Below are 18,362 nucleotides of genomic sequence, written 5' to 3'. Positions count from 1 at the left end.
GCAGGTGTCAACACTTCTGTGGCTCAGTTGTAACTATTGATTGATCAGGAGAGCAAGAACAAAGCCTTGACGCAGATTCAGCGCTTATGTGAGCGGTTCTCAGATGTTTACTGTGCTTTGTTTTCTAAATATGGTCAGCAAGCAGTGGCGTTTTTAATAAGGATGTGGGCTTCATGTCTAGGGCTGCGGGGCGCCATAAGTACTTCCGACAAGTTTGCATGTCACTGTAGTGCACGCAAATCTCTGGGAGAAAATATTTGTCATATTTGTTTTGAAGATCAAAGACTCAGAAGCTGTTTTTTTTTATAGTTTATTTTATTAATTTATGCAATAAACACATTCTTGGATGCTGCACATTAGGCCTACTCATGTTGACCCATTTTGTGACTAAAAAAATAGATAAAACAGTCATCAGTAATTCTTATACATGCATACTATAATATTCATGCCTAAAGATTTAGAAGTTTAAATGAATTGCATGAAAGTTGGAAGGGTTACAAATCCAGGATGGTTAAAAGTTGTTTTTCAGTTTGGGTAGTGTTTGTCTTAACTTGCAGTGGACTCTAGATCTGATGTGATCAATATGCAAATCAATTACTGAGTGAACAACAACAATCACAGGGACATAAACACTGATATGCTAATTTCTGCTGGTACACAGGTCAAGCTGTTAGATTGAGAGGTAAAGAAACACTCCTCTATCACACCCTGGATTTGTGTTTCAAGAAATGATGAAGGACCGTCTTCTAGACCTGCTACTATGAGTGCCCATGAAAGGCTTAATAATTATTCAGTCTTATCACAAACTCCTGCATACACAAATAGACCACAATTAAAATTAACCAACAGTGCACTATTTTTTACTTCATAGGGTTTATCCATCTCATTATATATCTGGTTCATTGGGGAAGATACCAGAGGAGGGATTTAGGGATTTGAACACATTTATTTTAAAGGTCCGGAACTGTCAAAACAAAAAATTCAGTTTCAAAATTTCAAGGCACTAGTTTTTCCCAACAGGCTCTGTGGGCCCCATGGAGCCACAAAGCTGTTATATACAGACAGATCTCCAAGTTCAGATTTTATATATTTAGCCTTATTGTTTTGAATAAGGAAATCCATCTGCTACAAACACAGATAACTACAGGCCTGTTTGAAAATGTTATGACCAACTAATGGACGTCTTGAGGAAAAATTTATTATTTTCGAGCAACATTAAGATTTAGAAAACACACTACAATCACATTTGATTCTTGTGTAATAAGATAAACATATTGAAAAGAAACTTGGTCCTTTTTAAATTTAAATGTTTTCGTCGTAGAGCAAACATGAATGAGTAATATTTTTTTTTCTTACAATGTTTTCTTTTAAAGTCTAAAGGCAAAAATCAAAAAACAAAATTCTGTTTATATTTATTTTGTGCTGAATTTCAACAGTAAAATGCAGCAAGTCCACCAGACCCACAGTCGCTGTGTAACCAAAATATGAGCACTTCACCAAGGTTAAAATGTAATTTCACAACATAACTAAATCAGAAACAAAATGCACCTTATGAAAAACAATACATGGTTTGAATGAAGTTTGACTTAAAACTGCAGCACTGCTTTCTTGGTCCCCATTTAAACAAAACTTCCCATGAAAAACTAAACTCTTGCTAATGAACTGAATCCATCTGGTGAACTCAATATAATTTCACAAAATCTACAACATTCACACCATGCTAGTCTCCATAACAAAAATCCATAGATCTGTGAACCGTGATGCAGACTTTGTTGACTGCTGCATTCAGACAGACTCGGCGACCTGCTCTTTGAATAACTTTCCGTTTGTTTCCAGACTGAATGGATGCATGAATGATCACCACCTTGTGGTAGTAAGAGATGCTCACATGCAGAAGTCAAAAAAGAGAAAAAAAAAAAACAGTGGTCTTTCTTTTCATCAAAAACAAATTTCTTCAAGCTAACAAAACAGCTTGAAGAAATAGATTTACCCATACATTCAAAACCAACTTAAAATATTTGGTTAAACATCTCCCTTTTTCTTAAAATAATGGACTGACAGTGCACAATTAAAAAATACCATCAAGTTATTGGAATAGGCATGACCATCCAGTGGTTGACATAACATACACAATACAATCTATTATGCATTATCTTACAGAGTTTTGATTACTTTAGGCAATCAAAAGAAAGGTGCATCATTGACCATAATTGTGCTCACACACATACAATCATCTGTCCCTCATCTATAAATTCTTCTGACTAGCAGACCGAATCCAGGTGCGAACAGCAGCGTCTTGAAACCGACTTTATGTTCTGGTGCAGTAGCTGTGAGGAACACAAGAAAGTTAGTTCTCTGATCACACAAGGAACAAGTTTAAAGTAACTCCAGAAATGCTTTTTTAAAAAATATTCCTTTTTAATATGTTCATGAACATGACTGCACGCATACCGTCAGCGCCACAAGGTCACCTGACCCAGATGATAACATGTTCCTTTGCTTAACGCTAATCAAACAGAATCAGATTGTGAAAAACATTCCAATTGCTCCGCATAACGACGCTAACGCTGCAACCTGCACCACTCTCCGACTGGACAGAGTTAAATGAGCGCTGAGCTTCTACCAGGTCAAATACAAAATATTGACAGTAGCTAAAGAATACCTTAGGGTTTAAATATGCTAAGGTTTGTTTTATTTCACACTACATCGGACTGTTGTAAATAACTATTAGAAAATAGGGACATAATCACATAAGTGTGTAAACTTTTCCTATTTCCTTTGGGACAATCAGAAAAGCTACAGTATTGTTCTGTCTTTGTTGTACTGCAGCCTTGTTCCCTCTTCTCAGACAAATTTCTCCCATGGGAGACAAATAAATAACCTTATCTTATAATTACAAATGTATAAATTCTAGGCTTCAATTATATTCTCATTTCTGTTTTCTATTTTTGGCCCCTTGGCCTGGATTACTTGGGATGTTTTGTGTGGTGCAGTAATGAATGCTTTGTTTCAAACAGTTCATATGTCTAAAACAAATAAAGCTATCATTAGGCCTTATATTGCTCTCACCTTTGTTATATTTAGATTTTAAAAGAAAATGTACATAATTAATAGTTTAAGATAACAAATGGACTAGACAGCACTTAAAACAAAATGTTAGGAGGCCTCCTTTTGATTACCCTAATCATTAGTTTCCCTTCTAGAAAGAAAATAAGTGATTTTTTTCATAAACTCCTTCATTCAACAGTTGTTACCACTCACTTTCTGTCTAATTTTTACTTGGTGTTAAGGAGGATGCATGCTTGAGTGTGTCCAAACTAACAACATGGATCTTGCAGTGGTCAGAACGCTTGGTAATCTTAAAATGTGTTTCAATGGGATGAAATTTTGTATCGTGTATAGGGGCACATTTCTCTTTCACACTCACTGCAGTGAAAGGAAAAAAAGGGAAATATGTCATTCAAATGAACCGACAGTGTTTCGAATTTCTCAACTTAGGGGAAGGCCACAAGAAGGTAGCTATTTCCCCACAATTTATTCATATCTGCTTCAATAATACAACTGAAACTTTGGCAAACAAGTCCAGAAGAAGGCCTAAGTTTGAACTGATCCAAAAACGGGAACAGGGAAATAGTTCAACAAACATAAAATGAACCTTCCTCTATCTGCCTCAGTTCCTAGACCTAAATCTAAAATAAAATGTGCTGTTTGTTCTGAAGATAAAAGTGTAGAAAAAATTCTTAAACAATTATTCAACGATCCCTCTCTGAGTATTTCCTATTTGTAAAAGGGCGTGGCACTGGCACTGTAATCTGAACCAAATCTCTCAAAAGGATTTTTCCGAAAAATTTTTAAGTGTTAAATTGTGAAGCTGCCTAAAGAAAACCCATATTTTAAAGTTATTTTTTTACTAGAGGTCCCTCATGCCTTAACAAGTGTGGAGGATGAGGTAGTTGATTATTTACTCAGAGTAAAACTTTTTAAACTCCTTCTACAAAGCAGGACAGCACTTGCACTGAGATTCATTTTCTACTCTTGTGCACATTGTTGAATGTATAATAAAATCCTTCTATAATTCACTCACCTCGCAAGTGGATTTCTGTAGCTGTAAAGACACAAACAAAGCACATGTAGGAGGAACAGTTTGACAGCTTGAATATGGGTATGTTTAATAAGCGGCACAAACAGAATGCTTTAGATACACACCATTTATTGTATAAGTGGTCTCCATGCCTGCATGGATGTGGTCAAAGACATGACAATGGAGCAGCCATGTCCCTGGGTTTGCCGCCACCATCTCAACAGTCTGGAAAATCCCAGGGAACAAATCGAAAACATCTGCGCGATGCACATGGTCCGTCTAACACCCACACACACACACACACACAACTGTCCATAAGGTACCGCAAAGGGAACAAAGAAGAGGAAATATGCAAAATAACACAACCGAGGAACTGTGAGTGTCCTGGAACAAACCCTGTAGATGAAGGTTTCGGCATGAAAGTGAACTGTGTGCATGTCTATTTCATTGCCCATGCCAAGTAGATACCAGTCGACTTTCTCATTCTCCTTCATCACCAGTCCACGGAGGTTACCATACAGTCTACCATTAATTCCTGTAACACACACATTTATAAATCACACAACCAGCTGTGACGGGAAACCATCTTGACATAAAATTAAACCTTCTTACCATAACACTACCCTGTTTTGACTATAAATGATGTAAGCTGGAAAAGAGCTGTTTTCTCCTTTGTTGCACCATATGTTATAATCTTGTAGTTCTTGTGCAAGACTTTTTTTTTTAATCTTAGGATTTTACCAAATTTCTCAAGCTGTTTGTTTCAGAATGTACCATTTACTTAGACTGGATGACCACTCTGGACCGCTGGAAATGTAAACACTTCTGCTGTTGTAATTTGTGCAGAATGTTTTTTTGGCATTGTCTTGACCAAATAGGTCAGTTGTTACAAAGCATCTCACAGAGATCTCATAAACGGTCCGTGCTTACCAAAAATAGATGGTCATTTTTTTTAAACGGACGACACAGTGACCATGACGTGCAGACAGAAAATGATTCATAAGACCACAGGGAAATGTTTTTAGTCCATGTTTCGTAAGTAAGTCTTATGAAACATGTTATAATTCATGTTATAACAAATGTTATATTCAAAGCATGTCTATCCACACAGTGTTTCCACTTGTTTATTTCCACTCTTTATATGTGACTAAAGTTTACAAATCGCTTAACTAAAAAGTAAAAGTTTCCACACCACCCTCTTTTGTTCGTACCGTGCATCAAGTTACTCTCCTTAAAGTCTTCATCTTTTTTAAATGTTCCAGGGTCGACGCCAAGGTATGTCTTAATGTTGTCATCCAAGTACCAGGACTGGTTTTCATCATACACCAAAAACAGCAGCGCGAACTCCCTGTCTATGTCCCGCCTTTGTCTGTCAACCAACTCGCCATGGCCCAGAGTCCCACGCCTGCATATCACCAGTGGCCCAAGAAGACCACTAAAGAGATCCTGAGCATGAAGACATGAGTGCTTTAGCTACTATTTAGACATGAAATTTAAACTGCAAATGACGTATTTACAAGTTAATGTTTCTGTAAGAAGGAGGGATGTACCTTGACGTAGTCAACAGATGAGAAGTAAGCATAGGTAGTGCAGTTAGGATCTGAATTTGTTGGTCCAGAGCTTTTAGGAATATCCCAAGTCAACTCAATAATGTGGCCTGAAGGAAAGATAGAATATATAAACTCCATAAAGTTAATTCAGAGGAAACAGCTCCTGTTATACAGATTTGTTTTCCTTATTCTCACCAGGTTGAACAGGAATGTGTGAAGCGCTGGCCTTGACTCCGTGTGGTGTGATGGAGTAAGGCCGACTGGCTTTGTTTTTGAATATAATCAGAATCCGCTCTCCCACCTCTCCGTGGATTATCGGACCTACAAATGGAAGAAAGATATTCTCTGCCATTCTCTCAGTTTATTTAGCAATGCTGACGTAAGGAGGTGCTAATCTCACCCAAGATGCCCAAGTGTTCCTCCCGTGCCTTCTGATTTTTGAAGGTTTCATCTGTGTATTCACGATACACTACCTTCTTGTAGCGGGAGCCAATCCTGTTCTCCCCTTTACCCACAAATATATTGCCTGGACTGGGAGACATGTACCAATTAGCTTCCATCAACAAACAGTAATAAGTTCCACCACTAATTACAGGCTCCAAGTGCAACACATAGACGCATCATCTCACAGTCGTCCTGCCTTACTCACACACCTCTCCTCTGGATTTGTTTTGTGTTTCTCCAGCTCCCAGTCTCTTGTAGGTGAGTAGTCCCATTCAATTTCCTCTGCACTGATATAATACTTCACAATCCTGGGAGAGTCAGAGTGTGGGGCATGTATGCTTTTTGCCTTGCAAGGTTTGACTTTGTAAAGGTGCCTCATGCCAGCTGAGAAGTGATCTGTTGTTCTGCAGTCCACCTCAAACAGACCTGAGAGGGTCAATGAACAAAACAAATGATGTCATCAAATTTTATTACCATGATTCTTAGTAAATTTCCTGTTGGAACAAAAAAGATTGTCTTCAGCTGTTTGAAAGTTTTGTGTGGGAGGGTAGCACACATCCCTCTTTCTGTTTTAAATTACATTTGTCCCAAAGCTCCAGCTTATAATCCTACTATTGAGATTTCCTGCAAATTCTCCCATCAGTAATTTTGTGGCATTCATGTGTTCCTAAAATTCAAGCAATGACACAATGGGAAATGTCATGATATAAATCAAGAAGACCCTTGTTGAGTCCCAGGTATACATAATTAACTTTATAGAAGACGTTTAAAATTAATAATCAGATGTATTGGATTACGGTAATTGATCAGCAATTTTCCTCAGTAAAAGCCAGTATTTTTGGCAGTTTCCTAGTATAGAGCAACCACAAGTGTGTTCCAAAACACTTTGAACACACTTGAGACTGCTGCCCATAAGCAAGCTTCGTGAGGAGATACAAGACAGTTTCCAAATCATTTTCTTTGTCTACCTGAAACAATTCCCCGAAGAAAATATTTTGGATAGCCAATCTTTTAAGGAGCAAACAACCCAACAAATTCACTCCAGGGTCATATTGCACAGCAGTTTGCGATATTGCACAAAACCAAAACCTCTGAGACTCTGCAGGCTTCAGTAAATACTGAAAGTAAGCATTCATAAGAGTACAATTATTGTATGAATGTATGAATTCATGTATGAATTACATTCATTATGCAAAAACTAACAATTAGTAAGAGGCTAAACATATAGAAAATTTGTTGTATTTTTAAAATAATCACCATTTTTTTGTATGGTTTAAAAGTATAGAAAATCAGCGATACATTTTCTTCTACTGGATGTTGATATCTGTAGAAAATGTAATAACGAACAAATAAAGAATTTTGTTTTGGAAATTAAGTGCCATTATGCAATGACAAAAACTGAAAAACTCCAACCTGCATTTGTTATTATGCCTAAGTATAAAAGCCTTAATTAGTTCTTTGCTATTATTTTTTTGCCAGCGATATTAACAACTATTGTGGAAGGTCCAAAGGGCCACTGGGTTTTGGTGTCCAAACATTATCCTCCCTTAGATCACATTTTACAATACTTTTGCAGTTATAGAAAATGAATGCAAAGGACAAACCATGATTATTTGGCTGCATGAAGAGAGCTGCAGTGGTGTGGGGAAACAGGCTGACTGTATCGCGTGTAGTGCTTTGTTTCTCAAAGGTGTTTCCCTCAAAATACACTCCGTGTATGTCTGCCTCTGTGCCGAGCCCAAAGGTGTACCACATGACATTGTCCCTGGCACACATTTCCAGCCCCGGAAGGTTCCCGTACATGAGTCCATTTATAGCTGAAACAGAAAGGGACAAAATAATTAGCAAAGTACAAGCTGGATCTCGAAAGATAAAACTATGATCTCTGTTCGTAAAAGTCTCATTAAGAGAAAACTGTGCAGCCTTTTTCAAACAAACTGATTACCATGCATTTTGTTGCTCTCCACAAAGTTCTCGTCTTCTTCATCTGTCTCAGCAGTGCCGAAAAGCCTGATGCTTTCATTCAGATACCAGCTCAAGTTTTCATCCATGACAGAGAAAAGGAGAAAGAACTCCTTGTCAACACCCTTCTGTTGAACAATAAACACACACAATTCAGAAAACAGAGACATCTAGAAATGACAGAATGTGTTTATGTATGGCTTTGTAGCAGTGCAACTATAATTAGAGGATACATAACACAGTAGGATTCTCTTATTGTGGGAAAAGTGTGTGTGCCAAGAGATTATAAAACCCCTACCTGGATTCCATTCTTCCCCAGCGCTCCTCGTTTACACACAAGTAGAGGCCCAACTAATCCGGAGTTGGTATCCTTGACAGGATCCGTGGCGGAGTAGTACATGTAGGGAATACAGGGAGAATCGGATGGCGACGGGCCTTCCAGCACCCGCCAAGTGTAGACAAATTCCTTACCCGGGTCAACATGTGACCCTGGGTTGTCAGAACCTGAAACATTACAGACAAAGCAATGAAAGTTCAATTAATACACTTTCACAGTCTCATTATATTTTGTGTTCATTAAAATATAGTTGTTGTTTTTTTATTACTGTTACTATTTTCTTTTATTATCTGAATTCTCTGAGTCAATATTGTTTTTAATTTTTCTCTCTGTAATTTGGAACAAATGAGCAAAACAGTGTGAAAATAAAATGTTTAGCTTTACAAAAGAGCTAAACTTTTTTTTGACAGGCACAACAAAGTTTTTTTATTTAATTTTATAATACAGGCTTTAAAAAAAAATCCTCCAGAAACAGTTAGTTGTTTTAGCCTTTAAAGTTTGCAGTGAGCAGGATTGTCACCAACTGCTTCCTCACCATCTTCGTAGCTGGTTCCCTGGAAATGTTTCTCATAGTGAAGTCCATGAGGATGAATGCTGTAGCTTCTGTTGGCCTTGTTCTGGAATGTCACTCTAAGAATATCACCCTCCTCTGCCCTCAGAACAGGACCTGGTCAAAGGTTTGAAAAAGGAAATTAACAGCGGGCTGCTTTGAGAAGACAGAAGAAATGCAAAACGAGCAACTTTAACATTAAACAATGCATTTGGAGAAAAGGGCAGAGAGAAAAACAAGTACCCAAGAGTCCATGATGGGATGGTGATGCTTTGACGTGGGTGAAGGTATTGTCTGTGTACTCTTTGTATATTACTTTTACATAGGTACCTCCAATTGCTCCATTATCTCGGCTAAAAAACACCTCTGATGCCCTAAAAAGGAAATCACAACAGAAAATAACCAGATCAATAAATCTATTATTCTATTCCTGACAGACACATCTATCTCTATCTCCGTTTTACTTACAGATCTAGTTATCCAAAATAATATTTATTTTACTCTCATTTCAAAAAACATTTCTGCTGTTATTTGTACTCCTCTGTTGTTTTCATTGTCACTTCTTGTAAATAGCCTGTTGGTTTTTTAATGCTCAAATACACACGTACATTTTTAAAATGATCCCACTAAGTTGGACATGCCTTTGAATCGGAGTACACCATTTCAAATATTGACGTATTTATCAAAATAATTTGTGAATCTTGATGATTTCTGTCTCTTTACTGCTGTTGTTCCAGAATTTCCCTACTGGGGATAATAAAATATATTTCTATTCTATTCTAGTCTAGTCTAGTCCAGTCCAGTCCAGTCTAATCTAGTCTAGTCTAGTCTTCCCACAGCCTGCCTGGGTTAGAGTTAACTGGTAACCTCTTCACTCCCCCAGATGATTTTGCTTTCTAAATTTACTTTCCTACCTCTTCCTAAGGACATGCAATCGATGTCTCCGTTTCCTCTCTGGGTGCCTGACCAAGATTTCCACTCTTAGGAAATCTCTCTGTGTATCTCTCAAAGCGTCCTCTGCTCCTTTCATGCCAGTGTAAACAGCGGCATCCCCACCCGCAGTAGAACTTCCTCAACTCATATCCTGGGGATGTTTGGATTACTTTGGTGTTTCTTTTTTTTTGGTTGTTGTGACTCAATGACAAGTCTAGTTGTCTTACAATTGGAAAGTTACCTATCAATCTATTCTGGTTGTAGTGTAAAATGCTTTGAGCTGTTAGCATGATAAGATGTGAGTCATTAAAACTCAGACCTTTCATTATTTATTAGAATTCAGATGGGACTCTGGCTCAATCACTTTAAAACTCATACATACTCATACACTGAAAGTCCACATTTTCAGAGCACAAACCTCGCCAATCGACCTTGATTCTGGATTATTCAAAACATTACTCTATGCTACGCATGATTACTCACCTGCCCTCTTCAGTAAGCGATGCGTTTTTAATCAAATTCTTTTCTGAGGGGGCGTAGTTCCACTGGACTTCCTCTGCTGCCAGGTAGAAATTTCTGACAACACCAGGTATTGTTGTGCTGCCAGACGAAGAGTCACATGCGATCACTTCGTAAAAGGCCTGCATACCAGCTGAGAAAAAAAATCAAATAGGTACAAAATATGAGTTTGTTTACAAAAATAACTTTCTTATCTTTACATGACAGGAAATTGAAGAATATCAAAAAGTGTTACTTGCCTCAAATTTAAACAATTCCAACACCACTTATAGACTTTAACAATTAATGCCTTACACACTTTCAACATTTTCACAATTTGTCATGATCCAACCAAAACATTCACTGTATTTTTTTCATAACTAATGTCACACGCCAGCACATGTTGGTGCATAGTGGTGAAGTAAAAGAAAGAGTGCATGCTTGTCTAACTGTTTTAAATGTTCAAATAAAAAACTGACATCCTGAATCAATTATTTCCAACCAATTTTGGTGTAATTAACACTGGAAAGCTTTTACCTACTTTGGAACTAAGACTGAATCTTTGTTCTTTGCAAAATAGTTAAAGCTCAGTCAGACTGGGTGGAGTCTGGGATGATCATTTAATTCCATGTTTTGATGCAGTTTTTCCACCCAAGCTGGTGAGTTTTGCAACACCTCCTGAACTACCAAGGGACTCTTTTCTGTTTCACCATTTAAAGCTCTTCTTGCAAGACCAATCATCTTAGGTGATCATGTTTTGGTAAATTAGCAATCATGCTTTGTTGCATATTTTTATAGGTGTATTACGGACAGTTACCCAGGGCAGTTATGAAAAGGGGGCTCCCAAATAAGGTTAAACAAGTATAAAATTGAGCCTGTTTTTGTTGTTTATGCTTGTGCAGTCAATAGGAAGCTGGAAACACCTGTAAATACAGGTATTTGCTACTGAAAATACAGAGACTTTTGTTCGCACCTATTGAAGACTTCTTCACTTTCTCCCAGCCAGAAATGAGATGAATTCCTATGTTTTTATTGGTCAGCGAATGGCAGACAGACAGGATTGCTAAGGGTGCTATTCATACAAAAACCGTCACTGATTATGCTATATTCTTTCCAGTTTTAGATGATGAGTTGTATAGTTCTCTGTGAAATAGTTTACACTTGTAATACAGTTTTATGGGAAAACCAATTTCTCAATTGGTTTATCTTTGACATGACTGCTTCGTTCTTTAGTTTTCATAATTCTGTTTATTCACTACAAACAAACCTCAGAGTCCTTCACAGAATAACCATATTCTGTGGTTGATCAAACTGAGATCAACATCATTAGTTTTTCTTTTACTTCTTCCTTAAGTCACTTTTTGGCACTGGCTTTTACTTAGGAGTAACAGAGTAGTAAAGTGGGGTAAATACAAATGGTGATCGCATTCGTCACACCTCATTCTCCATATCATCTTGATTTGTCATGTCTTGGAAATTAAAACTTTGGCTTATTTACTGGGAAGAAAGAACTGATAACGGAAGTTTCAGTGAAGATGTTTTTTCTTCTATTTCCAAGCGAAACTCGTTTGAACCAGGTTTGATTTAGGGACAGAGGTTCCAATTAACCAGAGATGGGAGAAACTGAGAGAAACTCCCTACAGGAGAGAGATGGATGGAAGACACCATACATGTGACTGAAAAGATATAAAAGGAGAATTGTGTTACGTTTCAATTCTTCTTCTCTCTTGCTTTTATTTTCTCACTTGCTGATACTTACTCTGATTTTCTAAATAAAATATCTAAAGACAAATGCGCATTTCTCTGACTGATTCAGTGTATCACTCTCTCTCAAAACGAAAAAGATTTTTCCTAAACAGTCACATAAAAGTGTGAAAAACATTTTCAAGGAGCTGTATTTGTTGTATTTTGAGAGAGTACAATTCTTTGAGGCAGATGTTCACCGGACTTTGGACACCAATAAAACACATCATGGCCCAATTTGAACAGAAACACACCCCTCTGCTATGTGAATGCTGGTAACAAAAACAGCAGCACCCCACAGGCACACATTCTCCCCTGTCAGCAGGGGAGGCAGTTAGAGGGGGCAGAGGTGAAACAAAGGTTAAAGGGCAAGTTGTCCTACCTTGTAAGTGGTCATTAACCTGGCAGCTCAGCAGCCACTTTCCTCTCATTTTTGGGACCATCGTAGCAGTAGCGAACGTGGCCGGAAACAGGCTGATTGTATCAGTGCGGTGGCCTCGGTCCAGCAGAGTGTTTCCATGGAAAAAAGCACTGTGGACATCCACTTCGTTACCCATCCCAAATAAATGCCAGGCTACAGGCCGGTGCTGGCAGAGCTTAATACCAGGCAGATTACCAAATGTGTACCCGTTTATAGCTGTAGCACAAAAGAAAACAGAACTAAATGAACAACAAATTAAAAGAATAGTGTATTTACAGAATTTAGTATTATTACAATTAACTTTTCAACAGAAGGGAAGCAGAAAAGGATTACGATCGGAAAACTAATTTACCAGTAAAAAGTACTCTTTTGATAATGTGTGCAGCTGTTTTCAATGAGAACAGTCTTAAAAGGGGAAAGGTTCTCACCATGCATCAAGTTTGACTCCTCAAACTCTGGATCATCTGAAGAGACCCCATCTGGTTCCAAGCATCTCTTAATGTTGTCTTCCAGGTACCAGCTCAGGTTTTCATCCACCACACTGAACAACAAATAGATGTCCTGATCGACATCCTTGCGGGCTGACTCGGAAACTTGTCTTCCAGGATTCTTCAGAATTCCTTAGAGCACAAATAACAAATGCTTCTTTAATGTCTTTTCAGATATTTTTATTTAATTTGATAACTTCTCCTAGAATTATTTTTAAAATTAATGCTGCATTCAGCTAATTTATTATTAAAGACATACGTATATAGTGCAGATAAGAACAATGCAGTTCTTCTATATTATATATACAATGAAACTCTCCAGAGAAGCTGACAGTGTTTCATATACTTTTTTGTACCTTTCTTGCATGTGATGAGAGGTCCAATGAGACCTGAGGCAATATCCTTTGGAGTATCAATATGGGAGTGGTAGACCCAGGTCAGGCAGTCGGCGTCATCGTTTGTGGGGGCAAACCTCGGTCTTACCTCCCAGCGGTAAGTGTAGCTGCCCCCTGGAGGGACAGAGTCATCCTCCTTTAAATCATTGAGTGTCTTGTCTGGATACAGAGCTCCTGATAAAACAAAGCCCATTATTAGTGCTCTCATTATTCATGTTCAGATCAATTTTACAGAAGAGGCGCAATAATATGCTTTCACTTTCCTCAGGTTTACCACATCATTCAATTACTTTAGGTTCTCTTGAGTTTCTTTAAGTGATTTTGTGGCCTTTTAACTTAAAATTAGTCAAGAACTTAATGAAATAGCAACTTTCTTTTCCTTAGCATTCCATCTTTTCAGCACAATATTTTAAAGTGAATTTAATGTTGATTTACAACAAATTCTACAAATCCAACAGATCCATTTTATACAGAAGTATATAGTCATCTCAGTTCAATATACAGAAGGATTAAAAGATGATTAAGTACATTCAAACTTGATTCCAGCAGGGCAACAAGGCAGAAAAGCTCACAACCGACTGCATCAGTTTATTGACTTTGCAGCAATCGCTTCTCCTGATCAAGCACAAGCTAATAATGGACAGATGACGTTAATATCTTTCCAGCAGTTCCTCATACGGAGGATGAATGTGGCTAAAGTAGAAAGAACTTTCTTTCAATGCGAAGAAACTTCCTACTATCATCTGCCCGTGCATTTTGCATAATTTTAGAACTGTTTTGTAGTTTATAGGATGAGTGTAACTGTTTATTCTATATTTTCCATTCAAAAAGCTAAATCACTTTGTGCATTTGAATTTGGAGCACTTTGCACTGGTGAACCTTAACCCAAAAGCATTTTCCTCACATGACAGTGGTTAATAACCAAATGTATTAGTTCTATGTATGACAGCCTTTATAGTTCCTCTTTTAAGCACATCATCTTTTATTCCTGAGCAGTTTCAGTTTGTACATCTGTGGAAATTTAACAGAAAAGCTTCACGAAGATAAAAAACATAAATAAGTGGTTTGTGTTTTGACTGTGATTTAAAAAAATCTTCCCCAGGATGGGGTGCGATTAAAAAGGGTGGTGGAGAGCAGGAAATGCTCAACAGAAGCTAAAGGCTCCCAGGGCTGTCAGAGTAATCTTACTCTTGTGTAATGTAGCAGCTGGAAGAGGCCACTGAACACATTCCACTAGTGTCTGTGACGGCCAGGGAGTAATGGAGCTTAAAACAGGGCTTCCCAGTCATTTGATATTGGAGAACTAACTGAGCAGAGATACTTTCACTTTCTAAAATAACACCATGACATTAATGCTTATATGTACTGCATATAAGCAACTATAGTTGACATAATCAGTGTAAATTAATGCTTCGTGCGTCCACATTTTCAGCCATGGCTATCCAACACATGCTCTTTACAAGAACTTGTGATTCCTCTCCAACTGTGAGCTTGTTCATTGTGTGATACTTTACCTTCTGCGTCCTTCGCGTAGAAAAGTCCGTGGGGATGTATGGAGTAGCTCCTGTTAGCAAAGTTTTTTAAGTGAATTATGATGACATCATCAACCTCGGCTCGCAATATGGGTCCCAGAAAACCAAGCCAATCTGGCCGGGCCGCCAGGTGGCTGTAGGTGGCGTCTGTGTACTCTCTGTACATTGCTTTCTTGTAGGTACTGCCAATGCGCCCTTTCCCTCCTTTCAGGAAAATAGACGCATGTCTGAAATAGAAAGAGGAGGAAGTAGTTATATATAAAGTAGAGGAACTATACAAAAGAGATATATCTCAGCCCATAAGGCCATCTTCAAGACATATATTTGTTCTCTATGGTGAACAAACCAATTCTATTGTGTTGCACATAGTAAAAGTTTACTCAAGTAGCTGGAAAAAATTTTAGGTTTTTAGATCTTATAGAAGCTGATTTTGGCTAATTATGCAGCATAGTTTATAACTGGCCAGATCCTCTACAATTTGAGATGTTTTTGTTATGATTACATGTTTTTCAAAGATAATAAGCTGTTTCTGAACCTGTGACAAATGCAGTTTAGCTACTATGTATCCACCTCAAAACTGCAGCAATCAGAAAAGAAGAACAATGCAAACTTGTAACTTTATTTTGATCTTTTTGCAAGACCACGGGGCTTTCTGGCTTGTTGTGCAATAAAAAGTTTTTTTAAAAACGTTATGCCTGTGTGGTGACAAGGTGTTTTATGATTGTCCATGTTTTTCTGTTTTCTCTGGCAATATTCAGGTGAAGTATTAATTAAATGTTTGGCTTTTTATGACAAAAAATAGTATTCTCTTGGATTTACTGTGATCAATGTTTTTTTGTTTTTTTTTTACAAAAAATAAGTAACTGAAAAAGAGAACAAAAGAACAAAATATTACTTTTTTCACAAATCCTGCATGTTAAAAAGCTCCATGTTGCTTTCAAGTACACAACAATCTATTCCTTCACTTTTATTTATTGTTTACTTTAAGAAATTGCTGATGCTTATTTTTAAATGTCAGATCAGCTGTTGAAATATCCCATATCAAATAAATCATACAAAAATCAGTAAAATACATCCTGTCTAACAACATGAAGCAGACTGTTGTCAGTTTGCGTCATGTTGAAGTATTTTCTTGTTGATTTTTTTAATCTCAAAAAGCAGCAAGAAATTCAAGAAGCAAAATAAAATAATAAAAAAATAAAGAAGTAATGAAAAACAGTGACACAAATTGATAGTAGTGGCTAAATTACTCCAAGAGCACCGCAATATCTCATCCAGGGAGTCACGAAAGAATGTGACAATAATGTCTGGGGCACAGCTGGCCATATGTTTAGTAATCAAAAAACAGAAAAATTATCCACAGGAGAAATCCAAGGTAGAAACAACTGTGAGATCCATCTAATATTTGCCACTATACATCATGATGTTCCTTAAGCATTTTTGGTATATGAACAGATGAAACAAAGATTAAACTTTTTGGAAGGTGTCTGTCCTATTACATTTGACATAAAACTGACATATAATATTTCAGAAAGAGAACATCATGCTGAAACACGGTGGTAGTAGTGTGATGGTCTGATTGAGATCCTGTGGCATGACCATAAACAGGCCACCAGTGGTCAAAAATCCTTGATGCTGCTGCCGCCATTAGATTTGGAGGGTAATTCATTGTTTTCACACTGTGCATGTGTCTGGTTTAGTTTAAAATCATAACTTGAGATTTTGAAATAAGCTTGTATTGACTCAACTAAAGTTGGTCTGAAAGAAAACTTTCTTTTATGTTCTGAAACAAAAAGAAAATCAAATTGAGAGTTATCAAATACCTTTTCATCTCATTCTATATACAGCAGCTTCACCGTAACTTAAATAACTTTTACGCCTTCCCTTTCCTGTTCTGTGACTGGTGTGAAAACACGTAGTAGGTGCACTGATGCATCAGAAGAGCAGCGCGTTTTTCTCTGTTAATGTTTTGCGCATCTGTCAGACTTCCAGCCACGCACAACAGTCCGGTCAGAGGTCTAAACTCTGTCACACCTTGATAACGTGCTCTAATAACCCGAAAAAATAACAGTTTTGATCTAGAAAGAGTAAATCCTTTCTCCATTCATTTGCAGTTTCTTCTCGTCTCTTCACTATTAAACGTCTCTGTTTACCTTCGCACCTCATGTGGGTTGGCCACAGAACGCGATAGATCAAATGAATGAAAATGGAAGCGTAAAGATGACCACCAAAAAGGCCTTTCCAACACGCCCGAATAAAGTCATAAACACTTACTCGTCATCTTGGATGTTCAGGGCGTTCAGTAGGTTTTTTTCACTTGGTGCGTAAGACCAGTCGTCCTCTATGATTCCGATAAAGTAAACTCTCTCCCTGCTGTAAGCCCCTTCCGCGCCAAACGAGAGAACAAACAACAAATTGCTTAGCAAGAGCGAGAGTCTCCGAGCCATGTTAGGATGTGACCCCTGTGCGCTGACGGGAAGGAAGCTCAGAGGAACAAGTGAAACCTCCGCAGAGAGACTGAAGTGCGTCCAGGGTGCAGCACTTATGAAAGAAAGCCTGCAAATGAAGACAGTTAGTCCATTCAGCCGGAGAGCGCCGGTGATATGACCGCCTCCTGTGGTACCAGATGGGCAGGCGTAACAAGCACTCGCTCTGGCACGTCAAAATATAATTAAATTCCTCTGCAGAGACATTAAGATAATCGATTAATTCACGCCAAAATGCGGACTCAAGAACACGAGAGGGCTCTAATCTCAGTTAACTGTTTGTTTTTTGTTTTTGTTTCGACGAATAAGCCCCTTGTTATTTGCTTTCTCTTTCACATTCCCATCAATTTGCAGCAGCGGTTCTCAATCTTTTCATTTAGAAATACGAGCTCAGTAAATTTATAGATTTTCAAGCACTTACTGGACCAACTGCCCAATTATAACCAGAGTAACCAGAAAAAGCACGTTTTGTGGCACTCATATTCTGATCATGCAAGTTTTTTCTTATAGGTTTTCTAGTTGTTTGTTTTTTTCCAGTGAAACTATCTCCAAAGGTTTGTGGTCGTTTAGCTCTGCACTCTGCTGTGTGTGTGACCACATATGAGCAGTGGGTGAGTAAGCCACAGGAAGCCACATTGGTCGTGTTATTGTTCCCAGCGGTTTAGAGTTGCCACTTCTTGTCCAAACAAAGTGAAGGAACACACACTGGTTCACTGGATTAAACCAGAATGTCCTGGGAGATGTTTATATTATGCCACGAGTTCCACAAAATAATACAGATAAAGTCATCAGACAAGAAGATATAATAGTTTATGATAAAGAGGTTCTTCCAAATTGCATTAATAAGTGATAGAAGTTTGTTTAGAAAGGTTTAGAATAATGTGCTCTCTCACAGAAACACAGCCTGTCTTCATATTGCTTTATAAAATCTTTGTAGAGGTT

General features: G+C 37.8%; 1 protein-coding gene across 2 annotated transcripts; it reads right to left on the bottom strand.

Moving 5' to 3' along the window:
• Positions 1-297: 297 nt before the first annotated feature.
• Positions 298-17,658, bottom strand: LOC114153556 (hephaestin-like protein 1). Of its 2 annotated transcripts, XM_028032173.1 has the most exons (20): positions 17,209-17,654; positions 14,917-15,161; positions 13,364-13,576; positions 12,948-13,139; positions 12,481-12,735; positions 10,341-10,509; positions 9,168-9,298; positions 8,910-9,041; positions 8,336-8,541; positions 8,021-8,165; positions 7,680-7,892; positions 6,285-6,501; positions 6,032-6,162; positions 5,827-5,952; positions 5,632-5,738; positions 5,293-5,527; positions 4,477-4,616; positions 4,207-4,360; positions 4,085-4,105; positions 298-2,327 (listed from the first exon to the last, which is right to left on the bottom strand). In XM_028032173.1, exons 1-20 carry the CDS (start codon positions 17,379-17,381, stop codon positions 2,242-2,244), a joined length of 3,291 nt encoding a protein of 1,096 aa, XP_027887974.1. In that variant the 5' UTR covers positions 17,382-17,654; the 3' UTR covers positions 298-2,241. The 2 variants fall into 2 exon arrangements, with proteins under 2 accessions (XP_027887974.1, XP_027887976.1); XM_028032175.1 differs by lacking the exons at positions 298-2,327; positions 4,085-4,105; positions 4,207-4,360; positions 4,477-4,616 and having other exon boundaries at positions 5,412-5,527; positions 5,599-5,738; positions 17,209-17,658.
• Between the last annotated feature and the right edge of the window lie 704 nt (positions 17,659-18,362).

The sequence above is a fragment of the Xiphophorus couchianus genome, chromosome 11 (assembly GCF_001444195.1).
Source record: "Xiphophorus couchianus chromosome 11, X_couchianus-1.0, whole genome shotgun sequence".
Taxonomy (NCBI): domain Eukaryota; kingdom Metazoa; phylum Chordata; class Actinopteri; order Cyprinodontiformes; family Poeciliidae; genus Xiphophorus; species Xiphophorus couchianus.
The sequence above is the reverse complement of the archived record's forward strand: the minus strand, read 5'-3'. Positions and strand labels throughout refer to the sequence as shown.

Excerpts from the sequence above, each read along its gene's own strand:
- LOC114153556 (XM_028032173.1), bottom strand. The coding sequence starts at position 17,381 with ATGGCTCGGAGACTCTCGCTCTTGCTAAGCAATTTGTTGTTTGTTCTC. Across the intron at positions 12,736-12,947 it reads GGAGTCAAACTTGATGCATG|CTATAAACGGGTACACATTT; the intron begins GTGAGAACCTTT and ends TTTGTGCTACAG. Across the intron at positions 5,528-5,631 it reads CATCTGTTGACTACGTCAAG|GATCTCTTTAGTGGTCTTCT; the intron begins GTACATCCCTCC and ends CTTCATGCTCAG.